This window comes from Abramis brama (genome assembly GCF_963993115.1).
Source record: "Abramis brama genome assembly, chromosome: 12".
Taxonomy (NCBI): domain Eukaryota; kingdom Metazoa; phylum Chordata; class Actinopteri; order Cypriniformes; family Leuciscidae; genus Abramis; species Abramis brama.
Window position 1 is genome coordinate 13,868,341 of NC_139974.1, and position 20,155 is coordinate 13,888,495.

The 20,155-nt window shown below is 39.9% G+C and overlaps 1 protein-coding gene across 2 annotated transcripts in view; it reads right to left on the reverse strand.

The window, feature by feature from the left end:
- Positions 1-19,669, reverse strand: part of nfatc1 (nuclear factor of activated T cells 1) — a 40,730-nt gene extending 21,061 nt beyond the window's left edge. For both annotated transcript variants that reach the window (XM_084130831.1, XM_084130830.1), the window contains exons 1-6: positions 19,311-19,669; positions 15,998-17,027; positions 15,714-15,873; positions 9,887-10,089; positions 8,436-8,608; positions 7,597-7,737 (exon numbers count right to left, since the gene is read on the reverse strand). In XM_084130831.1, coding sequence (XP_083986957.1) covers positions 7,597-7,737; positions 8,436-8,608; positions 9,887-10,089; positions 15,714-15,873; positions 15,998-17,027; positions 19,311-19,329 — 1,726 coding nt within the window. In that variant the 5' untranslated portion in view covers positions 19,330-19,669. The remainder of the gene's footprint in view (positions 1-7,596; positions 7,738-8,435; positions 8,609-9,886; positions 10,090-15,713; positions 15,874-15,997; positions 17,028-19,310) is intronic.
- Positions 19,670-20,155: the final 486 nt, after the last annotated feature.

Consider the following 20,155-nt stretch of genomic DNA (forward strand, 5'->3'; position numbering starts at 1 on the left):
TTGCTTAGAAACCCACAGGATTCACAATGATCTACACATCGAAGTTTAATACTTAAAGGGAAAGTTCACACAAACATGAAACTTGTGTCATCATTTACACACCCTAATGTCATTCCAAACCTATATGACTTTTTTTTTAATAGATATTATGAAGAATTATGCAGGGTCTATGATTAACTTTAGAAGAGTCCAAAACAACACTGGACACCACTGGACTTTCACAGTATGAACTACCTTCTTTTATGTTCCACAGAAGAAAGAAAGTCATATAGGTTTGGAACGAAATGAGGGCGAGCAAATCATGATTTTTAGGTGAACTATCCCTTTAAGTATTAGGTCTTAGCAAATACCTCTAAAAGTACCGAATACTACTCAAAAGCTAACTTCCGGAGCCAAGTTTCTGGATCAGTTTGCCCTTGTCAAACTCCCCCTAAGCCCAGTTCAGAATCAAAAGCACTGTTGTGTTGTTGATTAGGGAGGGCCACAAAAAAGAAATCTTAGTGCCCCAGGCGGTCAGGGTAGTAGGCAGTCAGGGAGATGGGTGGTGGTAGTGCGCGTCCAAAAGCCTCCCTCAGACTGTTGTACTGTAAACACACACAGATGCGGCAATGCAGACCTGCTCGCCACAGCGTTGTGAATAGACTCCCTTGTCCTCCTGCAGCGGAGAGCGACTCCCCCTCCTCCTCTGGGCAAAAGGGATCAGCGTATGGCACGAGAGAGAAAGGGGAGCTTAGGCTGGGATGACCCTAATTGCAGATGCTCAAGCAAGCCAGTTTTCCAGAACGTGCTAATGAACAGCAGCTGTGGAGTCTTCAGGCGAGTAGCGCTGCTCTTCTATGCCACGTTAAAACGCTACAATGTGCTTGAAAAATATTCATTTTCATTGCGTTTAAATGAAAAACAATAAAAGCCATCAAATTCTGCCAGGCCATTGTTGTGGATGGTCTCTTTATAAATGTATAATATAATTTTTTTTGTTGCTCCTTAATGAGGAGACAATGCAGGGATTCCCTGAGGCTTGCGACCACGATTGGTTTGTTTGTGAGAGTGCGCCATTGTTGCCGAGGGTTGTTGAGGACGAGCCAAACCTCAAGGCTCCTTCACACGGAGGTTATTGTTCTGAAGTGTGAAAGGCGGACACCCACATGAGATTTTCATTCACGAAGCTTCTCCAGAACAAACTCATCTCATACAGAAGACCCATAGAAACGACTTGCAACTAACAACATTATTGGTAATGTTTGTGAAGGCAAACAGCACTATTACAATTGCTAATATGGAAGGTTGGGGATTTGAAAAACTCCTTAGATTTTTGCCAGGTGGATGATGGTAAAACAAAACTTGTTACATCAAATGACAGAATTCAAAAAAAAAAAATCTGTGTGCTTTGATAAAGATACTATGACTATGCGGGCTCCACCAAAGTGTGTATCGAGGCCTATGATGGTATTAGTTACATGAACTTGATTATACACCCATTAGTACCAAATAGTTTGAAAACTAGTTATCTAGGCCATATGAAAAATACTTTAGGGCTTTTAGCTCATTGTAAACCCGGGGAAACAAATTCCAGGGTTACCTTGATTCACGTTTCACAATGCTCATAATTTAATCAATGTTAACAATTAATCCTGGGTATTCATAAGCTGTTGTTTCTCACAGTATATTCCTATACTCAGGGTTAAACCCTCCTTATTTGCCTATTTGTGGTAACAATGTCACTGATTGGACGAACGCTGCACCAAATAGGTTTACACAAAGGCCGACTGTACTATCAAGTTTACACTGAATGGACTTTTCACGTTTTCAAAAACCGTTTGACATTTTTCCACCGCTGAAGCTACTGTTTATACAACGCGCAGTGTTTCCGTGACTGTCCAAAGAACGTGAATATGAGGCACACTATTGGTTGTCCGTGGCTAAGCATCTATTTGTAACATTCTAACATCACATCGTTTTAACACTGTATGAGTTTGGCACTACAACGCGTGGTTAACACCGCAAGAACGGTGCTAACCCTGCCCTGGAGCAGGGTTTCATAACCGCAGGTAAAAAGCGGTGCTAACCCCGCTTCTAAATTACAAGCGTGAAATGTTCCTGTGCCCAGGGTTAAAAGTGGGGGTTTAGAACAACGATAACCCGGAGTTAAGCGCAGAAAAAAAAAAGCGCAGGTTGAAAAGCCCCTTTGAGTGAAAAGATTAGTTAAAAACAACAGTTAGTTGAGTTAATTATCAGAGTATCTTTTCTACAAATTACATTGTTAGGCCATAAATGGCAAATGGCTGGCTTAATGAATAAGTCACTGAATCGTTGCTTCAACAGTTTCATTCAAAATCACTGATTCTTGCAGTAAAAGTGACTCAAGGTTCAGTGAGCTGTGAATGATTCACTGACATAGTCAAGCTGAATCAAACCACTAACTCATGAGTGAGTTAAGGCTAATTCACACTGCACCAAGAGACATGACCAATGGTGTCAGTCACCAGATTACAGTACGTCACTTCTCAGACGGTTACGTGCACCGCACAAGATATCTGATAAAACAGATGGACACAAACAAAGATTCAAAGTGGATTTTAAAAGACTGTGGCAAATTTTAATTATTTACTCGCATTTGTGACCGTTTTAGTGGAAATCTGGAGTTACTGGGAACCAACTCTTGAGTCTTGACCAATAATTCAAATTAGCTTACTTGTGCAACACAAAATTGGGTGATGCATTTAAAATGTGAATAAACTACCATCTGCCTGTTTGATTAAGCACCAAGTATTTGGTATAGAAGGTTTCTATGGACAAAAGCTGAGAACAATATTCACCTGAGCTGTCTGGAACCACCCATGAGTGCAGACTGATCTACTTCAAATAACTGTTCTAATGAAGACTGACTCACACACACATACTATACCTATACATGTCTATACCTGGATAACTTAATCTAATTGGTAAGAATAATAAGCTCCAGGTCAAAGCATTGGCCATGCAACCTCTGAAGACATTATCATATGCACTCACACACCAATGCACAAAGAAAGAGGGGAAAAAGAATTTTAAGTGGTTTTGCAGCTGAGCAGGCAGTGAAGTCCAGTGAGTCCAGATGTGAAAACGCTCCTCTCTCATGAGGGAGTTTCTTTGTGTCTGCCTCTTTCTTTCTCTCTTTTTTTGCCCTCTATTTTCCCTTCTGTTAGGAATCCCCACTGTTCCGTAACACACCCACACACATATTAACTGTAACACATCAGGGCCAAGCACACATACACAAACACATAGCCCTTTTCCAGTCAATGGAAAAATTTAGATTTGCAAAGGAACCACCATAGATCACATCCCTGGCCAGTGTCAAATAAAGATAACAAAAACATCGTTAAGTTCTGTTGTTACGAATTTGCATACAAAGTCAACAAGCCGCCCCACCACTGACAACGTGAGCTCTCCAACACTATTAACCTGATATGTATCTGAGGATGCCAACTTGAAGAACGTTAAAGTTGAGCAATTCTTCTCTCTCCCTCTTCCTCTCTGTCTACGTCTACAGAGAAAGAAAAGGAGATGTCTTATCTTTAGTCATCAGCGTGTGCCAAAATGAAGACTTCTCTTGTGATTATGTCTAGACTAGACAGTGAACTCAAATTAGTAACATACACATACAGTATTAATCACGGATGACTCTGATGTGGATGGTGCCCAGATCATTTCAGCAGACACATTTATACAAAGAGTCTTGCAGTACACTTATGCACTTAAGTATTAATGACGAGAGATAAGGAGCTGAGCAGCTACTGCATTAAAGACTTCATTAATTATGAAATACTATTCTATTCTATTCTATTCTATTCTATTCTATTCTATTCTATGACCTTTTATTTTTTACTGGTTTGATTTATTTATCATGCCCTGGCAGCCAGCTAGAACCATTTAGCAAGTGCCAAGCACTTGGAACACTTTAGCAGCTACCTAGCAACGCCTTAGAAACAAATCTAATCTAATTTACCTACCTACCCATCCATCAATCTATCTATCTAATCTATCTACCCATTCATCATCCATCTACCTGTCTATCTGTCTGTCTACAGTTTCAGCAATGCCCTTGCAATCACCCATAACTCCATGCAAGCAATCTAGCAACTGCCAAGCAGTTAAAGCAGAACATCCTGGAAACCCCATAGCTTTCCTTAAAATCTCTCTTCAAACTGCATTAATCAAAATAAATCCTAAATATCTACTCTATTCTTATACTTCTTCAATAGTGTATTACCAATCAGTTTAAAAAAAAAAAAAAAACTAAACTTCTTTCTTTCTCTCAGCCTCACTATTTTTCCTCTCCTTTTGCATATTAATTATACTGTCTATGACTTTCCATTTAAAAGACGCTCCAAGCACAGATGGGAAAAGAGTCTATGAAGTCACGTTGCAGCTGAGAGGAAGCAATGGTCAGAAAGAGGGAGAGAGACAGAGGGATTCCCTGTGTGTGAGTCATATTGTAGGAGCCCCCTCTTTACTCATAACAAAAACAACCCTTTCCTTCGAGATTGAACCCACAGGGACAGACTGCACAGCGCTACAGTACGCAGATTAATTTCAACACCTTTTCATTGACAGTTATGATGTTGATCAACAAAAATATTAGTCTAAAACTAGGAACTGTCCACCCTAAAATTCAAATTCTGTCATCATTTATTCACCCTAATGTCGTTCCAAACCAGTATGACTTTCTTTCTTCCATGGAACATGTAAATCGTTTTAGTATATCTTGGCCACTATTCTATATTTTGTTCCGTTCCTCACACAATTGCTATTGTATGGCTTCAAAAGACTTTAAATATATTACACAAGTTGGACCATTCCAATGGCTTATATTTCATTTCGGATCCTCATGCAATTGCATTATATGGATATTTTCTCCAGAAATGTAAGAAAGAGGTACAGGTTTGGAAAAATATGAGGGTGAGTAAATAATAACAGAATTTTATGGGTGAACTATTCCTTTAAAAATGATGATACAACAACTCTAATCTAATATCTTTTAACCAATGAAGAAATCCTATTTAAAAATTTAAACAGAGGCTGAAACACCTCTTTCCCTTCCTAAAAACTGAATGTTCCCCAGTTTTAAAGAAGCCAAAGTTTTATAGATGATGGTAAATGCAAATACAGGGGAATACATTATAAGGCAATGAGTCAGGAGCATGTGACCGAGCTCATGAAAAATGATAGTGGAAAAGATTTGTCTTTAGAAAACTGGACAGAGAAAGAGAGAGAAAGAGAGAGAGAGAGAGAGAGAGAGAGAGAGAGAGAGAGAGAGAGAGAGAGAGAGAGAGAGAGAGAGAGAGAGAGAGAGAGAGAGAGAGAGAGAGAGAGAGAGAGAGAGAGAGAGAGAGAGAGAGAGAGAGAGAGAGAGAGAGATTGATTGTTGGCTCTTGATGCCAATGGTGGGCTGGCTCAGGGGTGTTTCCATGTGAGGAGTGCCCAAGAATCCTCAGCAGATGCCAGACACGGGGAAACCCTTCTCAAAAACAAGAGCACACACCCTTCTGTCGGCAAGCACACACATGCCCCCCCTATCTCACTCTCTCCTTTACACAAACACCTACGCAAATATGTGCACAAACCAAAAATGTCTCTGGGTTTGACAGCATGTCATTGATGCTGCAACTTAAACAAATGTTCATTCATTAGTAAATCCACAACAACCTTTATCCATCCATCCATCCATCCATCCATCTATTATATAAAATTATATAAGAATAAATACATATAAATTAGTGGCTATTAGAATACAGAGAGGTTCAATATCATTCTACAGCTACAACACATTTCAGCAGTTTCATTTCATTTCAGTTCCCCTCTTCACAGGTAAAACAATGAGGCCATTTCCTTCAGCTTTGTGTTACGGATCGCCAAATATCCAGAGTGTTTACATTGCTCGGCCTTGCCCTTGTCTGCACCTCCTCTCTTTTTTTTTCTTCCATTTTTTATTTTATTTTTGACACACTCATCAAGGAAATGACTGTTTGTAAATCTCAGGTATCAACAGTCAAGGGCTACTGCTTCTATTTTCCATATGGAAAAAGAGAGAGAGAGAGATCTGAATAAAGACAGACAAAAAAATCAAAACAAACGCCCAGACACAAGGGACAGACTGCACACTCTCTCTATTTGGGCTCCATTCCTGGGCAGCACAGGCAATGGAAAGTTCTGGAAATGTAAATCTGTTGGGTTAAAAATACAGCGCATTAATGTGCTCCACATGTGGCACTCTGGCATAGGGAGTGATATTTTGACGGGGAAGAAGGAGGGATAGAGAGAGTGGTAGGAGGGTTTTTCTATCTGGAGAAAGCAACCACATACATACACACTACTGAACGACAACTAACTACTACTACTACTGCTGACAGTAGTTTAAGGACAAGGACTTTTCCACATATACTGGACAGCTTCTAGGGGCCCGTCACAGGATAAAAGCTCTTATGAGTAAACATTGACCCCCATGACTATAACAGAGAGATAAACTACCGCATCAAGCACGGGGAGGCAGATATTCATATTGAATCCTTTTACTTCCACTGGACTATGGACTGGAACTGATTTAATTGATCAAAATAATTGAAATGTGTTTGTTTGAGCAGTGCATCACAATATTGGCTAAACCAATGGGATAATTATGGGAGGGGATTAAGTGTTCATCCAAACAATGGAAAACAGGTTTTGGAAAACACTCTGGATATTTGGCGATCCGTAACACAAAGCTGAAGGAAATGGCCTCATTGTTTTACCTGTGAAGAGGGGAACTGAAAATGAAATGAAGCTGCTGAAATGTGTTATAGTTGTAGAGTGATTCTGAACCCCTCTGTATTCTAATAGTCACTCATTTATATGTATTTATATATTAGATAGATAGATAGATACTTAACTAACTTTAAATGTAGTTAAGCAGTCCCTCATTCCACACAGTTTGCTTACTGTCCGTCCTATACAGTATGCAAGATTAGTATCCATCCCGAATCATGGTGCGTTGAAAACAGCATGCCAAATGTGGCCATATGACACCCACACATGCTTTTTGGCCTAATATTGTCCAGATCCCCTTGCACTATGCAAGAGGATTGGTGTGCAATGGATCGAAACATAATATCTTAATAGTAATAGACCAGGCCCATACAGAATCTGTTTTTGTTTTTCGGGGGGAAATCTGCTAAATGAATTTATATATGGTAAAATGTGATGTGTTAAATGGAATTAAGTGTACTAGACATGCATTGGTAACTAAAAGCATAATCAATAAGCAAACATTTTTCAATAACATGCAAGGGGTGGGAGATATACTTTGCAAATGATGCAGAGATTCCTTGTGGGCCTAATTATAAACCAATGCTCATTTACAGGTTTACATCATACTCAAAACTATGTTATTTACCATCGTCAGCACCTTACGTATTTCCTTGTACATATGGGAAGTATGTGAATTGGGATTCAGCCAGTCCCAACAGCTTTATCTACAGAAACCTCCCAACAGTGAGGCCACTTCAAAACAATTCCAATTGCTCACTCACTCACACACATACACACACACACACACCCCCCTCCAAGTGTTTTCCCTACCTTGTGCTCTCTCCACAAACACCACCTTGGAGTCGGGTTGGAAGTTGTGCCCGCTGAGAAGCATCTGTTCCCCCCCTGAGGCGGCACAGCTTTCCATGCTCTGTTTATCCACGAGGGGCAGCTCCTGTGCCGAGCGCTGGGCTGCAAGAAGGACAAAGAGACAGAAAGAAAGTGAGGAAAGAGATGTAAATGTGCAAAACCATTCAAAATTCTACATATATACAGCTATACTTTCCACAACGGTAGGGTAAAGAGCTAAATCTCAGTATAACTATAAATATCTCGTGCTCAACAAGGTTGCATTAATTTGATCAAAAACACATAAAAACTATAATATTGTGAAAATGTAATTTATTCTTGTGATGGCAAAACTGAAATTTTAGCAGCAATTACTCCAATCATCAGAAATAGGATGCTCTGTTTCCTTGATAGAATATGTTGATTTGGTCAAGAAACATTTCTTATTATCAGTGTTGAAAACCATTGTGCTACTTAATATTTTTGTGGACACTGTGATCATTCAGAAATTGTACATCTGACAGGCCTCTTCCATATGATTTATATGTCTTTCATACATGTTCTGCCATTAACTTGGGAATAATCCAGAAATCAATCACATTTTATGAGCTGAGCTCATTTTCTAGTGATATTTCTTATTTACCTCATAGCAATTGATCGGGGGGGGGGGGGGGGGGGGGCTAATTTATATAATGAGTAAAATCTGTCTTTGATTTATTGATTCAATCCATCTAATTACAGCATTCTTGTCAGTAGAGGATAGTGCTAGCAAGAAAAATGCACAAAAAAAAGATTTAGTGAGATTTAGTGGCATGACTCACAGCACTCAATGGGGTTAGATGCCACCTGTAAGGACACCATCCTGCCATTAGGTTGGTTGATGTGGACACGGAACACCATCCTCACACGCGTGTTCTTCCGTCCGATGTCTGTCTCGCCCTTCCGGAGCTCGATGTCTGAGTTACGCAGCTTGAGAATTCCAGCGCAGTCGATTCTGTGGCACAGTAAGAACGTTAATGTTTGAGGAATAGACTCAACAAATCCTTTCAGAAGTACAAAAATGTGTGGTTAATATTGTTAGACAGTTGTTTAATAAACATTTTTCGGAACAGAGTAAACGTTTAATTTATTGCCTGAATTTTTTTTATTACCACTTCTGCCAAAATTATGCCTGGCTCTTATTCTGCACTGCATAAATACATGCCCGCCCTCTCTCTCTCTCTCTCTCTCTCTCTCGTCCCTTCCAATTTCTGCTCCTGACATGGCAGAGATGTTGTTAAAAATACATGAAAAGTTTACTTTCTCCATTAAACGTACAAATCCTCCAACTAGACCAGAAAGCCAAAGTGTGTAAATACTTGCTTTAAAGCCTTTTCAAGTTTTGAATCTCATTGAAGAAACATGTAGAGCCCTTTATTTAAGATTCATCTGTGTGTAATAATGTTAAAGTTTACTTTTTGACAAAAACAAAAAGTCTGAAAAACTGGAGAAACAATCACAGAGTATGAGTGATCTGTCAACACAGTACATATACTAGAACATCAGATATTACCATTCCCATGTTTACGTGGTGAGGACGAGGACACTGTGTTCTAGTTGTCATCCTGATTTTTTGTTGAATAACATTCGGCATTCCTTTCTCAAAAAAAAAAATGCTTTAAAAAGTGTGAAGCCCGTGTTGAGTTTCCATGCGTCCAAACCGAACTCTATATACAAGGCACAAAATATAATTTTCTTTTAAAAATTGTTTAAACGGCACTGAAACATGGGGCATAACCATTTTTTGGCTTTACTACAGAAACGTGGCAAAGAGGGAACGCTACTCAGAAAGCTCTGAAACAGGATCCAGAGGGGTGTGTGGTTTTTTTTTTGTATAAGTTAAGTGTTACATCCATTATAGAGTGAAGAGAAAATGCTGAGCTAGTAAGACCGCTACCGCCTGGCTTGCAGAACAGACCCCAGCGCGCCATTACAGGCACCACGCGACCAGAGGCCTCCTGTAACACGAGCCCTGGAGCTCATACAAGGGAAACCCACAGCGCTGGGACTCTGTCGAAAGCGTGCGCGCACAAAAACACACTTCTGCTAAGCAACTGCCTTCACAACAGGGGAATTGGCGGTAAAACGGAGGGTTTTTTCAGTGTTGTTTATTGCAGGAAATATGCACAGGATGCATGTGGAGATACAGAATTATGTGGTACAAACATTTCCCTCACCGGGCTTTTCTGTGTTTTTTTCTTTTTCTTAGCATCTTTCTGAGATATACACTCACATGGCCCTCATGTTGCTCTCGGGCAGGAGAGGAATCTCAAGAACTTTGGTGTTGGACTGCATGACCTCGTGGCTTGGTGTGGACACGGTCTTCCCGGTTATACGGTGGACCTGGTAGAAGGCGTGAGGCCGGAGAAGACGGTCGTCTGCCGTCCCAATGAACAGCTGTAGGGTCAAAGGCTCACTCTCCATGTAGCCGTGAAGCTGAAAGATACAAATATGAATTTAGTGGTGTAACCCATTTCTAGCTCAAAGCAGTTTCTAGTTCAATGTGAACACACTGATGTATGACATGACACAATTAGGTTGCAGAATCAATCCCAGAAGATATTTTATGTTTGATGTAAAGTGGGATTTTAGACAAATGAGATTTCAAAGTGGGCGTGGCTACCCAGCATGACCCTGCGTAAATAGACACAGAATAATACACAAAATAACCTGCTGTAAAAAAACAAACAAAACAAAAAAAAAAACTTTTAATTGCCTTTTTTTTTTCTGGTTAGGACATTAATCACTTCCATGCTCTAATTAATATGTAATGCTACATTTTGTCACTTTATTTTTATGTATTTGGCATTGTGGCAGGTAGCCTCGCCCACATTAAAATCTCATTAGACCAAAAAACGGATTTGTAAGATTTTTAAGCAATTAATACTTTTATTCAACAGGAGTTCATTAAATTGATAAAAAGCGACAGTAAAGACACTTATAAAGTTAAAGGTTTCTATTTCAGATCAATACTTTTATTCTAAACTTAATTCATCGAAGAATCCTGAAAAAAAGGTTTCCACAAAAAACATCCAGCAGCACAACATTGATTATAACATTTTAACATTGATAATAATATGAAATGTTTCTTCAACACCAAATCAGCATATTAGAATGATATCTGAAGGATCATGTGACACTGAAGACTAATTTAAAATATATTAAAATAGAAACAATCACTTGAAATTGTAATAATATTACACAATAATATTTCACAGATTTACTGTTTGTACTGTATTTTTGATTAAATAATAGCAGCCATAAGAGGTTTCTTTGAGGATAAGAGATTTCTTTGATTTATTTGAAAAACATAAAAAAATCTTATAGAAATAAAAATTTTGAATGGCAGAGTATATTGTTTAGCAAATATATTGTATACTAAGAGAGACTGATTTTAGAAGCTGAAAAAACTTCTACAAGGAAAACCACAAAAAAAAGAAAAAAGAAAATGGACATAAATATGAAGTAAGATTTTAAATTTGAAGATTTATATTTAAAGCTCAAGCACATTGGGTCTAAGCTGCTGATGTATGGAGATCCTCAAAGAGGGTGGTCAGCATCTGTGGTGAAAGTCTGGACCAGTCTGTATATTTATTTAAGTAGATATGTTTGAGCCTGGCATTTGTGTTTATTCAGGCAGAAGGGAGTGCACAGGCCAGAAATACAGAGGCCAGAGAGATCCCACTCCCAGAACCCTCCCCTCACTTCAGTACATTATCACCCACTAGAGGAATGCCAAAACTCTATCCGCCCATGGCACGGAGTTCAGAGCCGTATGTCCACACCTCCAAGTGCTGTGGGTCAGTTCTCACCCACTCAAGCTCTCAACCTCCGTGGCACATCTGCGGGAAACAGTTTGAGGAAAAAAAGTGGATCTACAACACCGGCTCCGTTGAAGAGTTACTGGCCACATCCAGTGAGCAAATTCTTACTGGAAAAGGTTATGTCTCATGTGATATTGAGCAAGACCAACTGTTCTTCTCATTGAACTCATTCACTAACAGTGCATATGCCTGTATTTGGCACATTAAAACAGTGAAAACCTAATTCATACATATAAGTTGACACATTTTTTTCTAAATTGAAGGTCAAATTTAGAACCAACTAAAACCCACATCCACACAAAAAATTAAGTAAAAAAAAGAAGAAAAAAAAAAAGAATTTGCAGACTTCTGTGGCTATATTTACACAAATCTTCTAAAAACAAAATCTCACAAAATTAAGATAATTCGAAGATAAAATATAAAAGTAGTATAAATTATAAGGATCCTAAAGGGCAAAAATGAAAGTGTTATATATTAATTTAACTACATTAACCATAACAGAATTATATGCAGCCAATATATATTGAATATATTTTATGATTACATAAAAAATAAATGTTCATAAATCCCAATAATGGTAAGCAAACAATCAGTTTGCGTAATAAGGGGCAGGAATAAAGATCTGAGCAACTTTGACAAGGGCCAAACTGTTAGGGCAAGGCGACTGGGTCAGACTATCTCTGAAATGGCAGCAGTGGTAAGATTTTACCAACAGTCGTCTGAGGAGGGACAAACCATAAACCAGTGACGAGGTGTTGGGCGCCCAAGGCTCATTGATGCACAAGGACAATGAAGGCCATCCCATCAGGTCCGAGCCAACGGAAGGTCTACTGTGGCACAAGTCACACAAAATTGTAATAATGGTTATGGGACGAATACTGTATGTCACAACACACAGTGCATCTGTGTAGTGTATGTGCCTGTGTAGCCTAAGACCAATCAGAGCGCATATGATGACCCCAGTCCACCATCGAAAGCGCCTATAATGGGCACACAAGAGTCAGAACTGGATCCTGGAGCAGGGGAACCTGTGCGCCGTTTACCTGGGGAAGTGATGGCACCAGGAGGCACTGTGGGACAACAACAAGCCAGTGGAGAGAGTATGATGCTCTGGGCAATGTTCTGCTGGGAAACCCTGGGTCCAGCCATGAACGTTGAGCATTGTTGCAGACCAGGTACACCCTTGGCAATGGTGTTCTCTGGTAGAAGTGGCCTCTTCCAGCGGGATAATGCACCCTGCCACACTGCACACATTGTTCAGGAATGGTTTGAGGAACATGATGAATAGTTCAAGGTGTTGCCTTGTCCTCCAAATTCACCAGATCTCAATCCAATTGGGCATCTGTGGGATGTGCTGGACCAAAAAGTTCAATCCACGGCGGGTCCACCTCGCAACCTACAGGACTTGAAGGATCTGCTGCTAACATCAGATACCACAGGACACCTTTAGGGGTCTTGTAGAGTCCATGTCTCGGCGGGTCTTAGCAGCACGCAACAGCATATTAGGCAGGTGGTCATAATGTTTTGGCTCATCTCTGTACTGTATGCATAAGCATTGCTATATTTATGGAGCCAATCATGTGTAGTCAGGGTCTATCTAAAAATAGTTTATAATTAAGGGTAATATTGAAGGTAAGATCATATGTATGTCTTTTTGCGCACTTAAGTAAAAACACTTGAGTACGCAATTATTAGTGAATGAGACTCATTACAATGAAAAATAAGCCATAAAAAGACAGATAGAGAATCTACTAATAGTACTCAACAAAAAAGTAATAAAGATCATCACAGTAGGCATACGAGATAAAAACCAGTCTGAATATTAGAAATGTGGAAGCACTGCCCTTACAAAGCAACCTATATTTAGGGATTTCGTCACTTCTTCCAGTTACAGCGGTGATTTTTGTTGACAGAGCTGTTCTTAGAGAAGTTAACTTCCCGAGAGACTAAAGCGCAGACGTGGAAGCACATAGCTGTGGTGCGGCAGGCTTACTTCAGAGGCTACACACTCACGTCTACCGTCAATCCGACGGCACATGTGGTCAAACTGCATCCAGGATACAAAAAATCTGAAAGAAACCACCAGGAACCCGAGCAGGGGGGAGAGAGAAAAAGAGAGATGGGGCTCTAGCAGCCTGGGTCCAAAAATCCTGACCATCAAAAACCACCAAACCCCAAGTGGAGAGAAAGAAGGAGGGAAGAGGGGAGCTCTAAGACTAAATATGAGGATATAGTGACTCACACAGTAGGCAACACATACAAGTAGGTGCTTAAAATTCTGAAAATATGATTAATTTGTTGAGATCAGGGCCAAAATGAATGGGGGTTGGGAAGCCTGACCCTCCAGTTAAGGCTTGAACCTCTCCAGTCTTAAAAGTATATATCACTTCCACTCACCATTAAAGATTTACATAAAACAAGAATGTTAGAGAAACTGTGGCCACATGTCAATTTGATTTTTATGAGAAGAACTTTCAATTGAAATACTCTGATTACAGTACTTCAACTCCCCTTAAGGTCACAAAAGAACTTGCACACTGACTGAGATCCTCGGAAGAGGACAACGGTGGTGACAGAGCATGAAGGGAGGTGTACAATAAAAGAAGAACATGTGCAGCTGAGAGTGCTCTCTAATCTGATGGTTTACAGAATGGGACAAGCTTGTTTGAGGCTCCGTCGAACACTCCCCTTCACTTGCCTGCCAGAACTGTAAGCAGCGAAGACTTGACGCCTCCACAAGATGCTGTTGCACATGATGTCAGTGCAGTACGAGGAACTTTAGCTAAACAAAAGGCAGTCTGTGCACAAGGCCGGAAACGGCAATGGATCTGAAAAAAACGCGAGGGTGAGAGGACCTTGTTTTTTCAGACGGGAGTCGCACTGAGCCACGTGTTCACAATCATTAGCACCTCGTTATTTTGAATTGAAGTACCCAGCAGCCACAGATGTATTCTGAAATGTTGAGTTCACCTTTAACTGCAATTTTAGTAAATTAAGTGGTCGTGGAGACTGTGGTTCACATACCCCAAGAGTCACGTCCAACCACACTGATGTTTTTCAGATAAAACCACGACTCCTGTCTTTAGGTATTCTGTTATCCATTAGGGAGCATCTGCAACCAACTGGAGCAGTGAATACCCATGATTCAGCTACGAGCGCAAATGAGGTGTGTGACTCACAGATGAGCAGAACGGACTGACACCAAGACACTGCAGTCTTGTGAAATATCAGAAGACCTCAACTCACACTTCCTGAACTGTCAGCGTAACAAACAATATAAGGGTTTAAATCACAGTGTGTCACTATGACTTTAGAGAAAACAAATAAAAGGAAGTTCCCTTGCATGAACAAAAACAAAAACAATGAGGGAGTGAAAATATACCGTATATACCATAGCACATGGAGAGGATGTTGCAGGATGTTGACTATAAATAAATAGTTAAAAATAAGACCATTCACGGACAGATTCCACAATGAATGGCAGCTTTAGTTTTAAAGTGCATACATATACACACACACTACTATTCTAAAGTTTGGGGACAGTAAGATTGTATTAATTGAATAAACAGAAACAGAAATCTTACCATTTTAAATAAATGCTGTTCTTTTGAACATTCTATTAATCAAAGAATCCTGAAAAAATTATTGGTTTCCACAAACATATTAAGCAGCACTACTGTTTACAACATTGATAATAATAATAAATATTTCTTGAGCATCAAATCAGCATATTAAAATGATTTCTAAAGAATCGTGTGGCACTGAAGCCTGGAGTAATGGCTGGAAATTCAGCTTTTCCATTACAGCAATAAATTACATTTTAAAATATATTCAAATAGAAAACCGTTATTTTAAATTGCAATATTATTTCACAGTATTACTGTTTTTACTGTATTTTTAAATAAATAAATACATGCAGCCATGGTGAGCATAAGAGACTTCTTTCAAAAGTGTAAACAAATCTTACCCTAAAAACCTTTTATTATTCTGTTTTTATTTTATTTTATTTTCAAATCTATTGTATATAACATATATAAAAAACACTGGTTTTTTTTCATGCAGAGATCAACTTAGAAGACTTTGATTTTAATCTAACTAATCAGTTCCTGCATCATCCTAAAACCAATTGAAACATGATTCCACAGAAGAATATAAGTTGTGCAGGTTTGGAACAACATGAGGGTGAGTAAATAATGACAGAGTGAACTATGCATTTGAGAGATTATGAAGTTATACCTGAACCACTGGATGCCCTCCCGCTAGTGCTTTCACGGCCCCTCTGCTGCCTTCAGTCTCATAATGAGCACGGTGATGGGACTTGGGTTGGACATCAATCTGTAGGCTATACGGCCCTGAACTGGAAGGCAACTGCCAATCAAGAGCAGGCAACGATGGACTTGGAGAATAAGAGTGAGAGAGTCCAATAATAAGGCGAAAAGAGAGAGAGAACTTTGGTTAGCACAGACAAAAGAGCAAACTACTTGTCTATGAATATGAAAGAATTTTTATATGCAACCAACCTGATGTAAGGCTTCGGCTTGGACCAGTATGGGTGTTGGGGTACATCCAAGAAGCCACTACAGTAGGTCTCTTTTTTGAAGGGCAGGCGTGCTGAGAAGTCATCCTGGCAAAGCTCCAGGGATCCTGTCTCCTCTCCACCTGGTTCTACTTTCAGGTTCATCGAGGCACTGTGCTCCAGACTGGTCTTGCGGGACTTCAAAGGGATCCCCTCCCCAATATCTGTTAATCCATCTGTGGTGAGGGCATTAATGGCGGCGACAATGGCAGAGTTGGTGTACTGATTGGTGTTGGCGAGCCAGGTGTCCTCAGTCACACTGAGACGGGGTGAAGTTTGTGGCGATGGCCCCGGGGATTGATTCGGCGAGTACGGATGGTACTTCTGCGAGTGGACGCCATTAAAGCTGTACTTCCGTTTACCGCCACATGGAGAATTTGGTCGAGAGCCTCTGGTGCCAATCCAGTTGTCGTCTGTGATACTGGCACGGGGAGAACCGGATGGTGAATGGCGCGGAGAAGCCCCGAGGGTGCAGGACTGCAGCGATGAGGAACCTTTTGGGGAGACGCATGGAGACTGCCAGGGCGAGTTCTGCGGCGAGTTGTCGTAGTTGTACGAGAAGCCCGATTCGTATGACGATGCATCTGAATGGCAGCTACGAGAAGACACGCTGCTTGCCGGGCTGAGACAGGTGGGATCACGATAACCGTCGATACTTGGCAATGTTAATGTCACTATGGAATTGACTCGCTTGGCCACGGGAACGCTGTTCTCCTCTACTTCATCCTCGGGGAACTGCCCGTAAGCCGTTATCTCAATGCGTGGACTCTCCAATGTGGGAGCTCCATTGGACCGGGGGCCGGATGTTTGGAAGTAGCCCACCGAGCTCATGTCATCTTGAGGGGAGAATGAGGATGGCTGACTAATGGATATTGACAATGAAGGGCTGGTCTGGAGATTGTGGTACTGGGAAGATGGGCAGGGGTTGCTCAGAGGAAGTGAAATGCTGGTGTTTTGGCTGTAACCGTAGGCATCTGTAAGGTGCAATCAGAATTTCATGAGGTACTGCAACAAAAAATAAGCTAAAACAGAGATAAAAGAGCATAGGTGCAGAACATTTCAGTTGCTGTGTGAATATTTTAAGGAGACTGCTGCTTTTACAATCATCCACCTCTAATAAATAGCTTTTTATTTTTTATGAACTGCCATTTGATTCATATAAAATGGTGGCATTATAAAAAGACACTCTACTCTTTATTAGTAATAGCTGTGAGTCAAAAAAAACGTTAGTGGTTAAAAGCCACAACCTCTGCAGAGGAAGCAAGGTGAGTGATACACAAATACCAGGCCAAAAATAACAAAGTGTTAAAAATATCTTCCAGAGGACAAAACCAGACGGAAAACCAATACCCATAAGCAATCTTTGTCGAAAAACGGGGGCAAACATTTGCTTCAATGCAATGTATATATTGAGATTAGAGAACAACACAACATTTGAAGTGCAACATGACTAACAGAAGATGTCTTGACTAGAAAGAAAAAAAATCGAATGCTTAGTGCTTTCTGGAGAGTACAAGATGAATCACTTACCAATTTTAGAACTCTTTTAGCTTATCGAAAAACATTTTAAACATTTTAAAAAGCAGTAGTAATCTGGCCTATTCAAGTTTTTTAAGTTGGTACATCTAACCCATTAAGACATATTTTTACTGATAACAGAATTTTTTGAATGTACATATTTTTATTTGTGTGTACTCAGTGAAAAAAAAAAAAAAAAAAAAGTGCAGTTGAGTTGAGTGAGCCACTGTAGTCAGTCAGTCCAACCTGGAGGAAATATATGTAATGTAAGTTAGCCCAAACTGGCGCACAGTCACTACTGGCTCTGCTTGCAATAAAATTTGCAACGATTTCTCGCTACTTTAGAGGACGATTAAAAACACGGATACTTGAAAATGTGACCACAGCGCAACAAAGCACCCTGGATACTGATAGCATGCTAATGTATCCCTAATGTATGTATCGTTTTTGAATCAAGTTAACAACTACATATTAGATTTTTGTAAGCAAGCCGTAAGTATACACCATGTGATTCAGATAGCTTAAAAATAAATAAAAGTACTAAATTACTGAATACTAAAAGTACATTAGTAACCCTGCTGAAATAAAACACCTTAAATAAGCTTAAGCAGGTTTTCTAGTCTCCCAGCCTTGTTACAATGGTCTGTTGGCTGGATTTAAAGTGTTTTTAGGCACTTTTCAGCAGGTCAGGTTTGAAGACCAGCTTGTAGACCAAAACAACCTTCGAGACCATCTTAAACCAGTTAGGACCAGGAAACCATCTTAAAGCTGGTTTAAGTTACTATTGTTTTTCAGGCAAAAATATGCTAACTGGTTTTGTTTTAGTAGAGCTGTCATTATGAACTATAATCTAAGTTATCTTGCGAAATGCACATTTGCTGCAAAGAGAGGGATGCAAAAACCCACAATCTAAATAACGTCCCTGCTTATTCATCTTCGTCCGGCCCACCACTCCCTTCTGCAGTCTCTTAAACTAAGGAAAACTCATTCAGTCCATTGACTGAATAAGAAATAACTTCAATTTCACCAAACTGATCACAGGTTGAGCTGTAACCACCAATAACCATTCAGAAATGAGCTACTGGGATGAAATACATCATCAAATCATACATGGGGAGGGTTGTAACAACTTTCCAAAGTCCTAATGGACACACAAAGATTGCACAGACAATATAGGTTTAGAATTGTTATCCTATTTCTGTACTTGTTTTTGTATTTTATTTGCTATAAATATAATTTGGGGTAGTGATAAGATATGCTATAATAATTATAACTAGTAAAAAAAAATCAGTGTTACCTACCCCACCTACTGTTACAGTACAACTCACCTCTTTAGTGAGGTTGTTTACAACAGCAGTCTTTGTATTTGACATTCATTTACACAGCTTAGGAACATGCTGTAGATTTCTAAATTACTTTCATTTGTAGCAGACAGATATGGGAACGTTATGTCTAAGTTGGAGAGCCATGGCATAATACGACATTGCGTTAGAGACGTTGAAACCAACTGTGTTACAACACTCCCCAGTCTCCCTTAGTAACAGATAATGGAGAGTGGACGATAGCAGTCGTAGATTTTCTTTCAGTCACTACAGGTAAACTCATAAGCAAACGTGCATCCATTATTATGACGGTTCGATAATATAAGGCTTATATCATCGACCTAATAATGATACAGAAACACGTTCGAGTGAAATACGACAGTGTAAGTACGTGCATTTAATCTTCTTATACGTTACCTTCCTCTGCCGATTTCATGCTTGCGAAGTCAAGAGTGAACTCACACCAAGTTCAACGCACTTTTTCCCAAAACGCACAACAGTGTCCGATCAGCGTGTTATGTCCCAGTATAATGATGACTCCAGATATCTGTGATAAAAATGTTCACTTCTACCTCAATAAAGGTGTATTCCAGTCACGAAAGAACTGTTAGTTATTTGAAAGCTCAAATGATTTGATAGACAGCACTTTAAAAGCGCATGCAATAACAACGCAAAGAAATTATTAATCTTATTTTAATTCAGTTTCTCTAACTCGTTATTTTTTCTATTCTGGATTTGCATGTTAGTTTCCAGGGGTTCTGGTGACGCACTGCTTTGCGATGGAAAGGTCTCTGTATCTATATAAAGCCGGGAAACACCTCCGAGAAGCCCCGCCCCTGCATGGAGTGACGCAGGCACCACGTCTCAAGCTCAACGGCAGATGAAGAGAGGGATTCTCTCCTCGCAACATTTCCAGATGTGGAGCCGTTGAAACCAAGGCAAATGAGCCAGCCGTGTGCGCATGCGCGGCTGCTGAAGCGAAGTCCAACTCATTTCAGAGAATCGGTTCTTTCGAACAGTTTGTTTTAAAGAACCGGTTTAAAAATGATTCAGCGGGTGTTTAATACCCCTAACATCTTGGCATTGGATATTTACATTCTCTAAAACGTTCCAGTAGAGTCATATGAAGGTAAATATTAGCCTACTGTTTAGTATGATTTTTGGGGGGGTTATAGCAGGTTATATTAAAAAGGTGTAAAATGTCATTTCCCAGTTGCAGCCATGATTTAGCTCATTTAGAATCAAAAAGTCACTTGTATTTA